The sequence below is a fragment of the Gadus macrocephalus genome, chromosome 3 (assembly GCF_031168955.1).
Source record: "Gadus macrocephalus chromosome 3, ASM3116895v1".
Taxonomy (NCBI): domain Eukaryota; kingdom Metazoa; phylum Chordata; class Actinopteri; order Gadiformes; family Gadidae; genus Gadus; species Gadus macrocephalus.
This window is the reverse complement of record NC_082384.1, coordinates 14100996-14119790: the sequence shown is the minus strand read 5'-3', so window position 1 is coordinate 14119790 and position 18795 is coordinate 14100996. Positions and strand designations below refer to the sequence as shown.

The following is an 18795-nucleotide window of genomic DNA, read 5'->3' as shown; positions in this document are numbered from 1 at the left end:
ACACAATCATAGAAACAGCATATAGACGGAAACGTGTAGCTGAATTCAGGCTGCATGTTCATCCTTTATTTGAAAATAATAACCTAGCACTGAATACACATATAGGAGGGAGAGACAGACAGACTGATCAATAATTTGGACCTGCTGGCATTGATTGTTCCATTTAAATCCGTCTGTATTTTGGTTGTGTGCATACGTGTGTGTGGTTGTGATGTTTATGGGTCTGTGTGTGTGAGGAGAGGGAGGGTTCTGATAACGGTGAAACAGATTGCAGCACAAAGACTGCTACTTCATCCTGTCGTGATCAAAGTGCTTCTCAAACATATCATTATAACTAAATAGGAGAAGGAAATGAGCACAAACAGTTTATTCCATGTTCTCTGCACTTTAGCCTAACGTGTGTGTGTGTGTGTGTGTCTCTGTGTGTCTTTCTATTAGTGTGTGTGCATGCCTGCATGCGTATGCGCTTGTGTGTGTCTGCACATGCGCTTGTCTGTGCGTGTGTGTGTGGGAGCATGCGTGTAGTTCAACGCCAAGCCCAAGCAAGTTATCGTTTATTAGGGGAGTGCAACTGGCTATCGTATACAACACTCCACTGTTGCTTACACTAAACTCTCCACATCCGCCGTCTGGACAAGATAGCGGCTGCTGCCGCCAAGACATCTTCCAAGTCCTGCAGGAACTGCTCTGGTCATTAATAGCTGTTGTGGTATCTCGCCTCTGCGCATTTAGATTAAGGGGCAGCTGTGTCCAGGCTGCCTCTTCCTTTATCGTTGAGATGACACGCAGTGTAAAGCACGCATGCTAACGGCGCGCCTGCAGGGGTTATTAGTTTGTCCTGAGCGGAAGAGTCCCATTGTGTCGCATCAGAAAGTTCAGGGGGAAGCGTGACCCTCCCCTTCACTTGCCCGACAACCAATCATAAAAGATATTGGCCAGGTTCCACGTTTAGAAATTCAATGAACAATGGCATGTACACCACAAAACAAACAAATGCATATTTACTGACTCCGACCAGGTGGACGTATTAACATTCAATCATTTAGCACGCTCTATCCAAAGCAACTTACAAGTTAAGTCAATCATATAACAGCATATAGACGGTAACTTCGGAAGTCGGAAGTCAAGATGCATGTAAACCCTTTATTTGGAAATAAACATCTCGCGCTCAATACACATATTCCTGGCTAAAAAAGGAAAGGATAGTTTTGAAAAGATCAGAAGCTCTGGCCAACCAACAAGCCAGAGCAGACCCTCCTCCAGAAGGAGACCACAAACCTGTTTCCCACATTGTTCTCCGACCTGACCCACTACAGCCCTGCGAGTTGACCCAGGAAGAACTCCAAGGGCTCCGTCCGTCTTCATCGCAGGTCATTCCACATCTGTCAACGCGACAGGGGACGGATTTCGTAAGAAATATGGAGGAAGCAGACTTCAACCAATCATCCCAGAATTGCATTCACCCTTAATCCCGCCCACACAATCCAACCCCTGCCCAATCCCAGTCCTTGGTGTCTCATCACTCTCCCCCACCCACCCACCCACCCATAAATCCCCCCCATCCACCGTCCTTGTGTCCCCTCACTGGGGCCCGAGGGTGCTCTGAGTGTCGGCGTGGTCGCTGCCCCACAGCCGGTAAAACTGGCTGAAGTCCACGTAGGGCGGCACGCGGCCCGTCTCGTCCGGCTGGGCCGCCTGGCTGCCCCTCTGGCGGAACAGGCTGCCGTCCCCGGAGCTGGAGCTGGAGCTCTGGGTCTGGGTGTTGGTGGACTGCAGGGTGGCCGTGGGGCTCTGGCTGCGTGGGGGGCCGGGGGGGTCCGGGGGAGAGGAGGAGAGGGGGGAGAAGGGGATCAGTGAGGGAGGGGAGGTGCAGGGAGGGGGTGGTGGGTCAGGGAGAGAGGAGGGCGGACGAGAAGAGGGTGAGGAGGAGATGGAGGGGGCGGAGGAGGAAGATGCGTATAGGGAGGAGAGGCCAGGAGGTGGAGTAGGGATAGAGGAGAAGGAGGAAGAGGAGGAGAGGGGGGGAGGCGGTGGGGTAGGGACAAAGGAGGAGGGAGAAGATGTGTGGGAGGAGGAGGAGGAGGAAGAGGAGGAGAACGGGACCAGCGAGGGAAGAGAGGAGGAGGCGGGAAAGGGGTAGAGAGAGGGGAGCGGGGTGAGGGTGGAGGCGGGAGGAGGACGAGGGAGGGAGTGGAGCGAGGTGGAGAGACAGAGGGGAGGGACAGGGAGGGAGTGGAGCGAGGTGGAGAGACAGAGGGGAGGGACAGGGAGGGAGTGGAGCGAGGTGGAGAGGCGGCGCGGAGGGAGAGGGGCAACGGGGGAGGCAGTGGGAGGGACACAGAGTTCCATTATGGGCTGCAGGAGGTCTATGGAGGCTCGGCGGGCGGCCGACGGGCACACACTGGGGGGAGCGGCGGGGTGGGCGGGGCGGCGGGGGGAGCGGCGAGGAGGACACGGGACGACAAGATCGTTTAGACACAGAGGCGGGAGTGAGTGAGTGAGAAGCAGCGAGTAAGTGGGTGATGAACCGAAGGACTTTGATGGAGTGAGCGTAACGCGTCGGGTGGTGCACATCAAAGGGCAGGTGACGGCCCGAGATGGAAGGAGAGAAAAACAGGACAAGACTAGACAACGTGCATCGAGAACCCACGGACGGGCACCACGGTGTGCTGTTTGAGGGCAGATTAGTGTTCATGTGAGGGTGTCTCCAGTCTTAAAAGTGAAACACTGGCCACAGCATCGGTCCATCCAGGCCTGCTGCTGAGTGGAGGGGGAGCCAGTTAGGAGCTCTGTGCTGTCCGCTCAACGAACTACTACAAAACAAGGAATTTGTTTTCCACTACTTTCCATGGAAAGGGTTTCTAGAAGCCTCTGCTGTGTGATAAGGGGTTCCAACACCACATGAGCTTTTTTTAGAGAGGAGAGGGGAGGAGTGGGGCAGGGCAACATCCACAGTGATGTCACTGACATTATTCTAGAAAAGGTCATGCAAGGTCACTGAGTGACCTCCTGTTTGGTTAACGGAGTGGCGCCCAGCGGGGGTCAGCAGTTCAAGGGCTGGTTCAGAGAGAGCTGAAGAGCAGCGGGATGGAGGAACGCACAATTAAACCAGAACAACATTAGAGGCAGCACGGCGGGGACGGTGGGAGGTGAACATCAGGCCCACCCAAAGCTAACGGCACAGCGGGAGGGAGGGAGTCAGGGCTCAACCAACCGACAAGATAAACAGGATAACGGCGCGGGGGGGGGGGGGGGGGGGAGTAGAAAACAAACACACCCAAAAGGAAACATGGTGGTGGTGGTGGTGGTGGGTGAACACACAGACGGCGGCAGCGAATCAAGAGCTCCCAGGAGGGAGCAGAAAGGAGAGCGGAGACAGGGGTGGTAACCGAGCGCGGCGCACACCGGGGATACACTACAGGATAATTAGCCCCCACCTCCCCCTGGTTACCCCTTCAGACAGCCGTGGGCTCGGAGGATAATCAAGCCCGACGGTCCTGTGGCGTGGTTTCACTTCTCCACGTCGAAAATGTTTGACACGCAAATATGGAACATGTTCCGTTTTTTGGATTATCCTAAATCCTGTAGTGTGTGGGGAGAATCCCAATCACATTGTTCCCTGGAAAGGACGGTGGTCAAATAGAAGCCGAGCTGACGCACTACAAGATCTCTTAAAATCGGGCTGACTTTTCAAGTCTTAACGAACCACCGGAACATCCATGTTTATATTCATGAATGAAAGTTGAAAGAATGGCGATTCATTAAAATATCCACATATACAACAATGTTCAACGTTTCCGAAGACACCCCTGTCATGAGAGTGGTCCTCACAGGTTATAAACTGATATAGTGAGGCATTAGGTAAGGTGTTGTAGTCAAGGGGTTAAAAAGAGGTTTTCAGTGTTGCAGTGTGTGTGCCTGAGGCTCACAGTGGGGCGGTGCAGCGGGGGGGGGGGAAGAGGAGGGTGTAGGGGCAGGCTCTTACCCCGGGGTGGGGGTCCCCTCCTCGACGGTGGAGGCGGTGTTGGTCCCGTTGGTGAGGGTGCCCTGGGAGGGCATGACCAGGGAGAGGGTGACACTGGTCTTACTGGTGCTCTGGCTGTTGGAGTAGGGGACGGACACCGGGTAGATGCGGCCCCCTGTGGAGACACGGGCAGGGGGTTCAACGGAAACCAAACACTGAAACGACCGTTTGCTGATGATCGGTGGGTTACATACAGTAGTAGTGGTATGCATTAAATGACTGAGGCCACCTACAGGATCACTGTGGACATTGGGGTAAGAACCAAGCCCCTTTTGAATGCGAGTCGAGCACACAGACCTAGGCCGTAACTCGACTATCCTGGCCCTTGGAAGAGGAATTAAGATGGAGCAGAATATTTTGATCTTGAGGATATTAAAAGCTTTTTTTTCGTTAGCTTTCCACCGGTCTGCGTTATATCCCCAATTTCCGCCCTTGGATAAACACAGTAGATCTTGTGTTATCTTAATGCGGCTTGGGAACACAAGACGTGCAACCCCCCCCCAGGGAGGTAGAACGTTTTCAAACAGAGTCAAAATAAATCCCAACAAACCCATAGGTCCAATCCTCTGCCTATCTATCACAAACTTTCCCAAAATATCCCCCTATTTTTTAATCTCAGGGAACAACAGAACGCAATAAACCCAGAACAAACAACAAACAATCTAATAAACGTTGTCCCATCACAAAGGGTCGCGGAGGAGGGAACCCTACAAGGGGGGGGGGTTCTACAGTCTGACGGGGTGAGCCCCTACCCTGCGTGGGCGTCAGCAGGCCGTCGGAGGGCGGGTAGTCCAGCGTGCGGACCAGCAGCGTCATGTCCTCGTGGCGGGCGCAGCGGGCCGCCCGCTGGCGCCCCGAGGCGTGGGCGTCGTGGTGCACCCGCTTCACGCGCTCCACCACCGCCTGGGCCGCCGCCTCCAGGTCGCTCTGCTGCGCCAGCTCCGCCGCTACCATGGCAACCATCTCCTGCACAGCAGCCCGCCGTCCCGACGCACCAGGGGTTGAGGTGTGTGTGTGTGTGGGGGGGGGCGTGTGGAGAGCGAGGGAAGAGGGGGGTGAGTCCCTTAGTCACTTCGAGTCAGGGGAGCCGTGGATGGAGCGGGGTCGGGGGGGGGGGGGGGGGTGAGACGAGGGGGAGGCGGGGGGGGGGGGGGGGGGGGGTGGAGACAAACGAGACAGGAGGGAGACGGACAGACCGGAGGGGGGGATAGAGTAGGAGGAGTGGGAAATAAGACCCGATGGTTTCCAGTGTTGTTATCGGCACATTCATCCGATGGCGGGCCACATTGATGACGATGAGATAGAGCCGGGTCCATATGTAGAAGACAATGTGTACAACTAGCTTTAGATAGCCATTCTGTCCTAATCAGTACAAAAAATAGCCAAACGGGACTTAAGGCCATTATGACGGCAGTGTGATGGATGGTAATAGACAAACAGACAGGCAGACAAAAAATATGGACCCGCGTTCAGGCAGACAAACAGGCAGGCAGAGAGACAGTCAGACAAGACAGTTTGAGGAGGGGCTTCACCTGATTGGCTTGCTCGGGTCCGCGGGCGGACTCCAGGGCGCTGATGAGGCCCTCCGACATCAGCAGCAGGAAGCCCGTCACGCCGTCCAACTGGTTGCGGTGGATCTCCGGCTCAGCGATGATTGGCTGAGACTTGGCCCCGCTGATGACGTCAATGGGAGTAAGCACAGAACACCGAAAAATTGTATGGGGTGAGGGTAAGAGGGGACAGGATGGGAGATCGTCTCAGGACAGAAAGAAATGAACAGACGAGAGGATGAATGGTTGAAGGGGAGGGGACGGATTCCACTAGGGGTGTACGGTATAAACGGTATAGACGCAACACACTGGTGTGAATTTGCGCTGCGGTATGGATTTCGACGTTACCGTGAGACCGGTGTGACCGGTAGACATTGTTTTGTGTAACGCGTTACAACGTAAGTAACACGTTACTGCAGTAACGTAACTACATTTTTATTTCATTCATTGTTGACAGCGATACTGCCTTCTCAGGTAGTATGCTATTGCGCCTGCGTGCTTTAGCAATAGTCCCTTCACGAGCACTCATTCCACACTGTACGAGACAGACGGTGGCAGAGTGAAGCTGTCCCTGCATCTCTTCCACAGACATCGCTTCCGCAGGGCTTTTACAAAGCCAGTCCTTATGACCACAAAAGCCAGCAGTGGAATGAGATAACAAACACCGTCACTGTTTATCTGTGTAAGGACATGGTTCCCTTTCAAAATGTCAATAGAAAGGGTTTTAAAGAGATGGTCAAAAACACTTTCGACCGATTATCGGCGGTGATATTTGGCATTTTGACGCATATCGCCATCAGCCTTTTTTTTTTATCTGACGGCTGATAAGAGATCAATTTAAAACCCTAGGGATAACCCCAATAGCGATAGCCTTAAAAGGCTGCGCCCATACTCATAGAATCTAGAGTTACAATACTTAACTATCGTTATTTTGGCTCTGGTGCAGCCACGCCTCTCTGTCTGCTGTCACTACGCTGTCCCCAGCATTGTCCCACCCACAGCACCATCTGATTGGTTACACGCAGAGCCACGACGGGTAACAGCCAATCAGCAGTGAAAGCTGTGCATGCAGAGTGCTCTCACACACACAGCGGAGAGGTGAAAAGGTTTTGTCTGGTTTGGTTTCGAGGTAAGTTAAGGCAGCAGACTCTCGCGAAATTGTACTAAACATCCCAGTCCTCTACAACTCACAACAACTAGTAAAATTACTGGGAGCCCATTAACGTTATCGAAACATGCTCTGGGCTGAATTGAGTTTATTAGGTTTTTACTCTCTCCCTCACACACAGACTTCTACGATCACAGACTGTTTCCATATCGATATGGAAATAGTCTGTGATAGTCTGCTCGCTCGCAGTCCGTTAATCACTCGAAACAAGGTTGCTGATAATATCAATATGGAAATAGTCAGTGATAAAAGTAAGAAGTGTGTGTGTGTGTGTGTGAGAGAGTAAAATTCAGTTAGCTTTATTACAGGGAAGCACAATGAGGGGACGGCTAGAGAATAGTGTGTTTGTGTGCGTGTGTGTGGGTGTGGGTGTGTGTGTGGGTGTGTGGGTGTGTGCGTGTGTGTGTGAGCCACATGAGAAACTGACAGCAAAGCACCGTCTGTCTGAGAGAAAACTGTCTGGCAAAAATGGCTGTTTAACTAGGGAACTATTTATTTATTTAAATTTTCAGTTGTAAAAGATTAACATCTCAATTCAGTTCAGGAAAATTTTAGGGAGCCATTAATTGTGTTATGTTGCAAATCCGATGAGCTGTTGCGTTTATTAAACATATGCTTAAAGGCATTTAAATGAAGTTAAGTGTTGGAGTTTGTATTATTCAAAATTTTTCCCTTTTTCTGTAAATTAATATCGGCTCCAAATATCGGGTATCGGCCCCCTTGCCTACTAATAATCGTATCGGCCCTGAAAAAACCATATCGGTCTATCTCTAGTATTTAACCCCTTCAGAAGCATTTATATCGAAATTAGAAGATACAATTAACACAACGTGATATAATACTGTTACCATCTATGCCTCAAATCAAACCGTGATATACATTTTAGTCCATACCGTACAGCCCTAGTTTCCACACAGACAGACTACTGACAGTATTTGACAGTGTGTGCGTGTTTCTGTTTGTGTCAGTGTGTGAGTGTGTGAGAGAGGGAGAGAACGAGTGAGTCTTCATGCGTTTGTCTGTGCGTCCATGTGCGTGTCCCACCTGAGCAAGTCGATGTCTGTGTAGTTGAGTTTGACCCGGTAGTCTCCGATGGTTCTGGTGCTGGGCTGACCTGCGATCTGCCCCGCCTGCTTCACCCTGGCTGGGTCCACACCTAGGATAGGGGAAGGCGAGAGAGAAATACTATTACTATTTCACGTTGAATTTGTGCATCATGTCTTTTTTTTAATTCTAATTTATGTTTCCCATCCTAAAACAGTCTTTTAATCATCCTACAACCATCCTATAACCTCCACAACCTTTCTATAACTGTCCTACAACCATCCTACAACCTCAGGATCCTTCCTAAAACCGTCCTACTTCCTTCCAAAAATCCTCAAAGAACTTTCCTCCAACCTCCACAACCTTCCTATAAACGTCCTACAACCGTCCTGCATCATCTTACAAGCTTCCTACCTGGGTACAGGTGTCGTGCTCCACACCTCATTTGACATATAAATAGAACGAATGTGCTGAAAAAAGAAGCATACATAATCCGCTGTGCCCTGCTCCAGCGTGCCTACAACCTCCATGGCGTGTGACCGACCTCTACTCCAGGTATACCCACGAGAGTAGCACCTCGCTCCACAGAACCCCAAAGCCTGACATCCCGCCGCAGCAGCAGAAACGACAGCAGCAACAACAAACAAACTAGAACGAGTGCTTTCAGACCTAATGGTGTGCTCAGCAGCCAGCGATGGAATTCCCCTCCCCTCACCCTCCTCGTCCCGAAACCACAGCACTCATCGGGAGCGAAATGATACCCTAGTGACTAACCTGGTCCTTTTGGGAGGAAATGGACGGGTGGCGTAAGAGCAGCAATCATGGGCTGTATAGCGAGCAGTGATGGCCATTTACCGCGAGTACTCGCACTGGAATAATTTGGAGAACACTAGATCCAATAGATGACGTGAGAATGTCAGACTTCTCCCGCTCATCAACATCACAACGGAAAGCAAGTGCAATTTCTAATCCATTTAGTGTAGTTAATCATCCTCACCAGGCTTTAGTTCGCAGTTATATTCTTATTTATGTTTGTGGGTTAACATCAATAAAAAAATCGAATAAAACCAACTTAACAAACATTGGATGACTCTACAGATTCTCTCAGTCAACAAATCCAGACATCCAAATCCAGACCTCATACCCATCCCTATATACTGTATAAATTGCCGGTCATTTCATGAATGTTAAACAGGTCAATTTTGGAGCAAAGTGGCAGCAGTGCACCGGGATAATGGAACATTACGCAAAAGACAAAGACTGACATTGGCAAGATGACAGGTGATGAAAGAGCCAGAAGGTGATAGATTGACAGCGCTTGTGTGTGTGTGTGTGTGTGTGTGTGTGTGTGTGTGTGTGTGTGTGTGTGTGTGTGTGTGTGTGTGTGTGTGTGTGTGTGTGTGTGTGTGTGTGTGTGTGTGTGTGTGTGTGTGTGTGTGTCTCTCACCCAGGGCAGCCAGTCTCTGCAGCTCATCCTCATTTTCCGTGTTGTGAGGTCTTCCGATCTGCTGCACCTGGTTCTGCCCGTCGCTGCTGGACTTGCACAGCAGTGCCCGGTTGGACCCTGAAACACAGAACCCCCGGGCCGTCACAAAACACACCTCTACCGCCACCAAGACCCAGACATACCGTATGGCCTGCATTTATACAGCGCCTTCCTAACCTGTGGTCACCCAAAGCACTTTATTAGAAGTGCTTCAGATTCATCTCTTCATATACATATCTTCACACAGAGATGGCGTTGCTACGAGGCGCCAGAGATTGAACCAACAACCCTCCGGATAACAGGCTACCTGCACCACCTGCTCCATCTACTGAGCTACCGTACCGCCGGCTGTACAACATTTTGTGACGTTATTTTAAAAAGACAAGATCTATTCATCAGAAGAGCAAAGAGAATTACATTTTATTTGGTTCCAAATGACTTTTGAGATGTTTAAGTCAAAATGGGTTAACAACTAGAAAGAGCATGATGCTTTGCTTTCAGTCACACCAGAATCCCCTATTCATTTGAAATAGCTGTTGATACGGCAACAGTGTTTTAGCCACTGAATGTAATTTTTTGCAATTAAAAGACAATGTAAAGGGACAAGATTCAGGTGAAAGAGCACTTAACTCATATCCTGCTTTTGGAGTGAATCATTGCTTGTGTTTTGCTGCACAACAAGTTCAACATCAGTCGTATCAGGACAGACTTCCTTGCTGTACAATGTCAGGCCCCAACAGCTGGTAGATGGAGCATTAGACTGAGGCTATCGTTATGCGGCATTATTCCAGCTATAAACTGAATGTCTGCAACAGCAGGTTTTTTATTATTTCTATGCACATTTGTTATTTTACCTGGCTGCTATATTTTGACTTGACTCTTAAATCAGAATGTGTGTATGTGTGTGTGTGTGTGTGAGAGAGAGACACTTGAGATACTACTTCTTAAAATACTTTATTGATACCATTCGTGAAATGGATTTTTTTTGGTACCCTTTTTGATACATGCATGATGCATGTTAGAACAACAATTTCATAGGGAGTGCTTCCTGCTTTACGTTAAGAGAAGGCTTCACGGCCAATCGGGCAGCGGCAGTCACCGTTCATTATTGAAATATAATTAATAACGGCAATCAATAATGGATGGAATGACCAGAACATTAGGTCACTTTTTTGTCAATACCGGACATATTTACCCGAGGTGATTATCTGACTGGGCTATCCTTCGTCAGCTAGTTATTGGCGGCATATCCAATAACAGTCACAGCTCCCTGGTAGAGATGTTCAGCCACTCTTTGCCGGCCATAGTCGTATAAATATAAAATGGTTGCTTCCCACCAGGGGAGTATCACATTGTGGGTCGCGCGACCTCGGCTGCCAGAACCATTTCCATCAGACCACAGCTGGGGGGCGCGTTGCTTAACCTACCAGTGCCAATACGGCCCCTGCAGCTCTCTATGTCACACACAATGACCTGTGAGCCTGCAAATGGCCAGAAGAAGCCAGCTGAGGGAAAGCATTTTACTTGCCCCCTTCGGCTGCAACGGACCAAGCCTTCACTCCAACCCACTCTCCACTGCGTTAGACGTAGCACCAACTTGACCAGTGCTTCTCAAAGGTACCCGTACCCCTAAGGCGACGCTAAAGGATCGCAGGGTACCAGGAAAATTTCTGAAAATATTATTTATATGTTGGTAAATGGATGGTAAATGGACTGCATTTATATAAGGCTTTTTTGTAACCAGAGGCCACCCAAAGCGCTTTACGTTATTGCCTAACATTTACCCGTTCATGCACACATTCACACACCGACGGTGGTATCAGCCATGCAAGGCAACAGCCAGCTCTTTGGGAGCAGTTAAGGTTAGGTGCCTTGCTCAGGGGCACCTCGTTACTCAGCTAGGAGGAGCCGGGGATCGCACTAGCAATCTTGCGGTTATCAGTCAACCCGCTCTAGGCAAGGCCAGGCAACTTTATTCATGTAGCACTTTTCATATATGACGCTTTTGTGAATGCGCTTTGATTCTTAAAGCCAGTTGGAAGAAAGTCGAGGAAGGGATGAGTGGCCTAAACGTCCAACTAACAAGAGAGAAGGAGAATCTGCATATAAAGCTGAAAAGACAACCCCACCCTTTCATAGTGAGAAGTAAAGCACAGCCCACGTTCCTCACTAAACTTAGAATTCACACCGCGCCCACTAAATGTTTACTACACCAAATAACGTGCACATACATTATTTATATAAAAAAATAATAATAAATCCCTTCCCAAGAATGTTTACTGCTGGTGCAAGGGGCACTTGGCAGACAGAAATCATCATAGAGGGGGTGCGTTAGCAAACATAGTTGGAGAACCACTTTACTAGAGCAACCCAGTGAGACATCTATAGGAGAAGGTGGCCACGCTCAGCCCAAAGCACACGCGTATATACACAGTTATAGCATGAACTTAGAGAACATTTAGAGAATCATGTATGGTTTTAAATGGTTCAAAGCATACGAGTGTTCATGGATCGAGGCGTGGACAGGAATTACGTCTATTCTCGATGCAAAAGATAAACATAATGCGTCTGTCCAGACACGGCTGTGTGCTGTTGGCCAGGGTCTCCGTTTTTATGCGGCCTCAAACACAAACATCTCGATAACCCGGAGGATGTTCAAACACCCAAACAGAACACAAGGAGGAAGGAGCCGCAGCATTTTGAAGGAAGCCACGTAAACCTTTTCCATCACTTGCAGTGATATTGGGAAGCTTTCCAAAGTGAATTATAAAGAATTATAGATAGAAATATATGCCAATTGATGGAGGGAGGAGACCTCGGGGAAGACCCAGGACTAGGTGGAGAGATTATATCTCAACACTGGCCTGGGAATGCCTCGGGATCCCCCCGTCAGAGCTGGTCAATGTGGCCCGGGAAAGGGAAGTCTGGGGCCCCCTGCTTGAGCTGCTCCCCCCGCGACCCGACCCCGGATAAGCGGTCGAAAATGAGATGAGATGAGATGAGATGGAGACTTTTATCAAAAGCTAGTTTAGCCCAGGGCGGGCTAAACAAATCAATTTGTTGCTTGAAAAGAGCGGTTTGGGGTTTGTTATTTGAGTTTGGTTTTACGCTCCCCATATATGGGCAGGCATGTTATTCTATGAGGTTTACTTTAAGAAATAACAACCAGCGTTTCCTGTTTGTTTCATTTTGATGACTTAAGGAAAGGCTTAAACCAGGTTTCTGTTGATTGGAGTCGTGGACTACGACACCAAGTATATATCAGCTGTCCACTACACAAACAGAGCTTTGGAAAGCAGAGAAGAACTTGGAGATATCAGTATTGAGGAGAAGATAACGTATGCTGGCCTTGTATATTTAAGTAATAGATACTACATTTCATGTAATATATAACATAAATAACAAATATATTGCGTTACCTTGCAATAGCAGATATGATAAGTAGGGCCCGACCGATATTGATTTTTGAGTGCCGATGCCGATGCCGATTATTTTCAGAGAAAAATTACGATTACGATTTAATCGGCCGATTAAAAAAACCAAAAAAAACCCATATAAAACGTAGTTTTTGATACCTTAAATATACTTTAAACACTTTTGATGAATATGTGAATTGAATGCAGAACCTTTGAGTGTTTTAGAATACATTTACAGTCAAAAATGGGTGTAATGTAAAATGTAAAATAAATAACTAACTCCCAATGTGCTGCGCTCGTGAGCAGTGACTAACACGTGCGTGCTGAGCAGTATGGTCTCACTGTTAGAGTCTACAGTATAACAAATTAACATGGCCTGGGACCTAAAGAAAAACAGGCACAACATACTCAAAAAACGCGTCTTGTGTACATTGGTGAGGTGAGCGCGCAGCTGCCTGAGCGAGCGTGCTTTCATGTTGTACGGTAAAATTCAATCTCCTCTTTTTTACTCCAGCTAAAGTTGTTAGTTAGTAAGGCGAGTAGGAGCGCAATCTGCAGGATACTAATCGCAATAACATTTATAAAAAAAAAAAAAATAAATAAAAAAAATCGGTTGTAATCGGCGTCTTTTTGGCCGATGCCGATTATTTTCAAAAAGGCTATAATCGGCCGATTAAATCGGCAGGCCGATAAATCGGTCGGGCCCTAATGATAAGATGATACACTGCACATTTACATAAATAAATAGATGGTACTTCTTACAAATTAATAAAGGCTTGATCACAGGCCATTTTGTCGATTCTGATAGTCAACACATACAAATTAGATAGAAATTAAATAGGGTTTTGGTTTTGATCTGAATCTAATATCAATTTTTTATATAAAAATCATCATGGGTACAACTATGTATCGACATACAATTAAACAGACCAAAACTGACTATAGCAGTACATATGAAAACAGAATCGCTCAAACACCGTCATCAAAGTTAGAGCTGCGCCATTTCTGCTCCCTCTTTGAGCCATACCGAACGGCACCTAACTAACATTGACTGGCGTGACACAGGCTTGTACCCATGACATTCAATTACCAGATGACATATTCTATATTAATAAGACAAACTGTAGCAGGAACATTTAATGGCGTTTCAGATCTCCATTAAAATGTTTTTAATTGAACAACTTTTTTCCTTTTCCAAGACCCGGGCGTGACTAGGGATGGTCGCGACTGGCCGCACAGACAATGCTGCGCTTCAGCACCAGAAAGGGCAGTTGGTTAAACGCATTTTTTTCGAATCTGGTTCCCAATGTCAACAGCGCTCTTCGCCCCAGTCAGTAGCTGCTATCAGGTCAAGTGTGCTACCGTTCGCGATCAGTTGGTCTTTGTAATCATCATTTGTAATCCCCTCAGATGCACAGGAGCTAGGCCACTGTATCTCAATTGAAGCGGCTAACGGGAATCAAAAGCTAACCCAGCGAGTTAAACAACTCGTCTCAATCTCGGTGAGGGATGCAAATGCTAATTTGACAGAAACATCTGCGTATCCCTTTAACGGAACGTCCCTTGGCGTGACACATGAGATGGCCGAGACTTAGCTACTCTGTGTGTGTGCATGGCGTACCAACGTTAGAGAGGGGCATTTATGTATGCATGCATGTGTATGCATGGTGTACCAAACGTCAGACGCGTGTGTGTGTTTGCGCACTGCATACCAACGTTGGCGATGTACAGCCTGCTGTTGAGGATGAGGGCCACCACGGCCGTGGCTCCTCCAGACACCTCCTGCTCCAGCTCCTTCAGACGCTCCTGCACCTTCTGGCCCTGGGGGGACAGCTGGTGGTACCCGGTACCCTGGACCACACACACACACACACACACACACACACACACACACACACACACACACACACACACACACACACACACACACACACACACACACACACACACACACACACACACACACACACACACACACACGTTCCATGGATGAGCTCGGCTTTCGCCGAAATTGCGAAATAAATTCGAGAGTATTACTAAATTGTGTTGGTTTGCAAAATACGCATATTCTTTTACACTATTAGGGCACGCAATCCCCCTTGCGCTCCGCCTCCACAGGGGAGACGTTCCCTCCAGGGCCGATGCTCTCTCGGGGGCAACACCCTTCACTTTGAGCTGCAGTGGGTCTGCTTATAGGTCGGAATATGGTCGGAATGTAACAGCCACCGATTCTTGACAGGCTGGGTACATTATTCTTACACACAACCGGACTCGTTCATTACTTCACTAAACTGACACGCACTCTACCGCTCGCTCGTCCACTCACTCGCTGACGTCACTCACACAAGTTCTGATAAATAAAATGTATAAAAATACAAACTTATGATATGAACCTCAAAGTCCTTTGAACAAAAACCCCAAAAAAATAGAAATAAAATATTTTTTTAAATATTCATTAAACGGCCATTATAATTGCCGATACAGATTGTTTGGAAAATGCCTAAATCGGCCGATAACATCAGCCCACCGATAAATCGGTCGGGCTCTAATACATACATAAATACATATATACACACAAAAACACATATATATATATACAAAGATATCTATAAAAACAATTACAGGAAAAGTTAAACCTGAGTGGAAGTCAAAAGGGAGGAGTGAGAGTTAAGGGGGAAAGGAGGAAGAGAGTACATACAGTGGCAGAGGCAGAGAGAGACAGACAGACAGACAGACAGACTAGAGAGTCAGAAGCGAGAGGGAGAGAGTGTGTGCGTGAGAGTCCTCTGGTGCATCTAACAAGGGTGGCTGATGAGACCAATAAAGACCTAGTGCTCTTCTGCAGCAGCCGGGGATAAGTTTTACACCACACCGGTTACCATGACGACCAGCAAGGAGCACCTACCTCTGCGTGTTTCAATCAGTGAGGGCGATATGTGTGTGTGTGTGTGTGTGTGTGTGTGTGTGTGTGTGTGTGTGTGTGTGTGTGTGTGTGTGTGTGTGTGTGTGTGTGTGTGTGTGTGTGTGTGTGTGTGTGTCAGTACCTCGTTGTGTGTTGGGAGGTAATTGGAGAGGTCAGCCTTCACAGCCAGCGCGTCGTCAATCGTCTTAAAGAAGCTCTTCTCCACTCCACTGAAGGCCTACAAACAGAGGGAAACCACAACATCAGTGACTGACTTGCTGGCGGTATGATTTAAGGGCTATTATTATTTGAGGGTAATAAGGGAAAAATGTCACAGCCGTTATTAGGGAGTGAAATGCTCGTCAGAATATCCTGGATGACCGCCTCCTCTCCAGATGCATGAGACAAATTCGATTTTTGACCCTCATTTTTAACCAATAAAGGCATCTCTTCCATGATTGTTTCAGGGAATCTATCCTGCCTGTCAATCAAAGCTGCGGGAATGGAATACTTTTCGACATAGAAATGAAGGAAGCAGGGTCCAAAGTGAAGGTCTTTTTACCTTTAGAAAAATCTATATGCCGAGCAATTGTTTGAAGGTGCAAGTTAACCCCCTGATTAAGCTCGAAAACAATCATTCAGACTTCTGAGATACAAACAATCATTCAGTATACACCTTTGAAAGAAGGAGACGTCCACCCTAACAGGTATGTATTTTAAAACTATTGTCTGGTTTCAGTTCTCTCTAATGCAATAACCATGGTTAAGGCAACAGAGAGTCCCTATGAGCAGCTCAGGGCCTCAGTATCCCACCTGACTGTCCGTAGTCATGGCAACTTGCCTTTTCGGTAAGACAAAAAGGGCAATGTGTCAACAAAATACAAAGCAAAACTCATTAGAGGACAAAATGCAGATTTTCCCTCACAGTATTAAAAGTATATATTTTTCTTATCATTTATGTGTATATCTGCCTTTAAGTAAATGCAACACCTTATGAAACATGGAAATAAGGGACATTTTTATTTACCATTAAACAAAAGCACCAATGCTGAAACTATGGTATTATACTCGGATATTATAATAATAATAATAATAATAATAATAATACATTTAATTTAGAGGCGCCTTTCAAGACACCCAAGGTCACCTAAGTTCACATCACACCAATTATGTTCTGCTTGTATACGCAGATCGGTAAATCAATGATGGCTGACGATGGAGATGAGCATTACTGATTACTGGTCACTGACCTATTTTAATGATCTGTAACCATGGGAACCAGTTTAAAGGGGCCCAGATAAAAGGTGACATGACAACATGTGATTAAATAACAGTGAACCGCCACAGGCAGCAAAACTGAGGTTGGAAATCAGTGAGGAAAGGGTTGGACAGCTATCAATTACAGACTATAATATATACATACTACTATAGTTCAAGGCTTGAATCTGTGACAAAAAATCCTTTAATACAGTGATAAATGTATCCAATAAAGGATGAATGCATACTTTTCATTTAGAGTTTTGCGCAACACACAATAGGCAACTGAACGGCACACACCCACCTGCGTGAGGAGTCGGCGCACGTCGTCGTCGGTGTGTGTGGAGTCGAGCTGTCCCAGCAGCAGCTCGGCAGTGAGGAACTGGGACACGTAGCTTGCAGCGCGGCTGCCGTCGTAGCCGTTGAACACGCCGTACAGGAAACAACCGTCCTCTCCCCTGAAGGGGAGCACCACAACACCCGGCGTCACTGCCGCACACGCAAGGACTACTGCGGCGGCTCGACCACTACATTACATGAACATACTGCGGTGGGGACATGGTTTTTGGATTTAAGCGAGAAATGATGTTTAAGTATGGGAAGTATGGGGAATGCCACGGCATTTCTCACGCAAGGTAAAGTTTTAATTAGCCTAACTTACGTATATTTTGACATTTCCAGCACTTCAACTCTCTTGAGTCTTCACAATTAGGCGGAGTATTGACAATGCAAACATTCTATGATGCAATCTGATGTGAAAGCCCCATTATCCAAAGCGCTAGTTTCTCACCTGAACCGTAGGTGTCCATCTTCGTTGGGGTGGCTTTGAGTGCCTTTACCGTCAGGGCCGTAGACACAGTTGGGAGCCGAGCCCACCCCACACATCTGGCAGAGAGGCAGGTCATCTGTCCAGCTCTGATGCTGTTGCCAAAACGTGTTGCGTTCATACATTTGATTAACATAAAATATTTAATAGTAAGCATTATGCAAATTATTCAAATTGGATGGCACAAAAATGCAAATTACAGTATTTGGAAAATCCAAACTAAGTTGTACCTACGTCAGTACACTAATAAATGTATTCCATCACACATGTTTGGCCCAATCGCATAGCCTGACTGATATTGAATGTGTCGGCCTACCAGGTCTATATATGCTTATTAGAGTAACAATTAGAGATGGTGTTCAACTATTTGTTTACAAATGTGACAGCCAGTGCTAATACTGATAGTTATGGTCTATGAAAAAGTTACTTTTCGCTGCAACCTAGAAAGAAGTGCTGTGCTCCCATACTCTCTTCCTTCCAGATAATATATAGTTTGAGTTAATAGTATTATGTTTATCAAAATAAAGTTGTGCAAGATGTGATGGTATGAACGTAAGTGCATCTAGTTAATTTAGCGTTGACATTAGCAGCACGTTAAACATAGCTATGAAGACTCGCATTGAGACAACAGTACTGGTAGATGGAGCACATAGAGACCTTTTAATCAAACGTATACTGTTAAATGAAAAGTATTCGTGAAACCAATAGCTTAAAAAATGATCTTACGCTCTGCATCAGATTCCTCCGCTGGGCCGCCATCTTGGCTGTTTCATCAAGTGGATTAGGGCGTCACCGCTGCGCAGAAGCTGCGCAGTTACTGCCAGGTATATAAAGTGCTTCATTATAATAACAAAACTAGTTATTTTATACTCTGATAGACCGAAAAGAATATAGATTTTTGCAGAATGTTCGCCAGGTTAGGACTGATGAGGATCTATGTAATAGTTCCGAGATAAATTAATAGTTAGTTAGTAGGTAGCTTTTACTGGAATGAAAACTCGACCTATAGCGCCTCCAAGTGGCTAAACAGTTGTTTGTACAGGCGTGCATTTGTCATCCGTGAATTTAAGTAACCATTTTGGGGCAACAATAATATATATTTATTGAAAGGACTATAAGGAT

The 18795-nt window shown here is 47.0% G+C and overlaps 1 protein-coding gene across 1 annotated transcript; it reads right to left on the bottom strand.

Moving 5' to 3' along the window:
- Positions 1-40: 40 nt before the first annotated feature.
- On the bottom strand, positions 41-18460 carry tab1 (TGF-beta activated kinase 1/MAP3K7 binding protein 1). Its single transcript, XM_060047480.1, has 11 exons — positions 18400-18460; positions 17638-17768; positions 17152-17305; positions 15733-15828; positions 14401-14539; positions 9234-9350; positions 7787-7898; positions 5557-5698; positions 4777-4990; positions 3986-4139; positions 41-1795 (listed from the first exon to the last, which is right to left on the bottom strand). The coding sequence occupies exons 1-11, from the start codon at positions 18430-18432 to the stop codon at positions 1582-1584; spliced, it is 1506 nt and encodes a 501-aa protein (XP_059903463.1). The 5' UTR covers positions 18433-18460; the 3' UTR covers positions 41-1581.
- Positions 18461-18795: the final 335 nt, after the last annotated feature.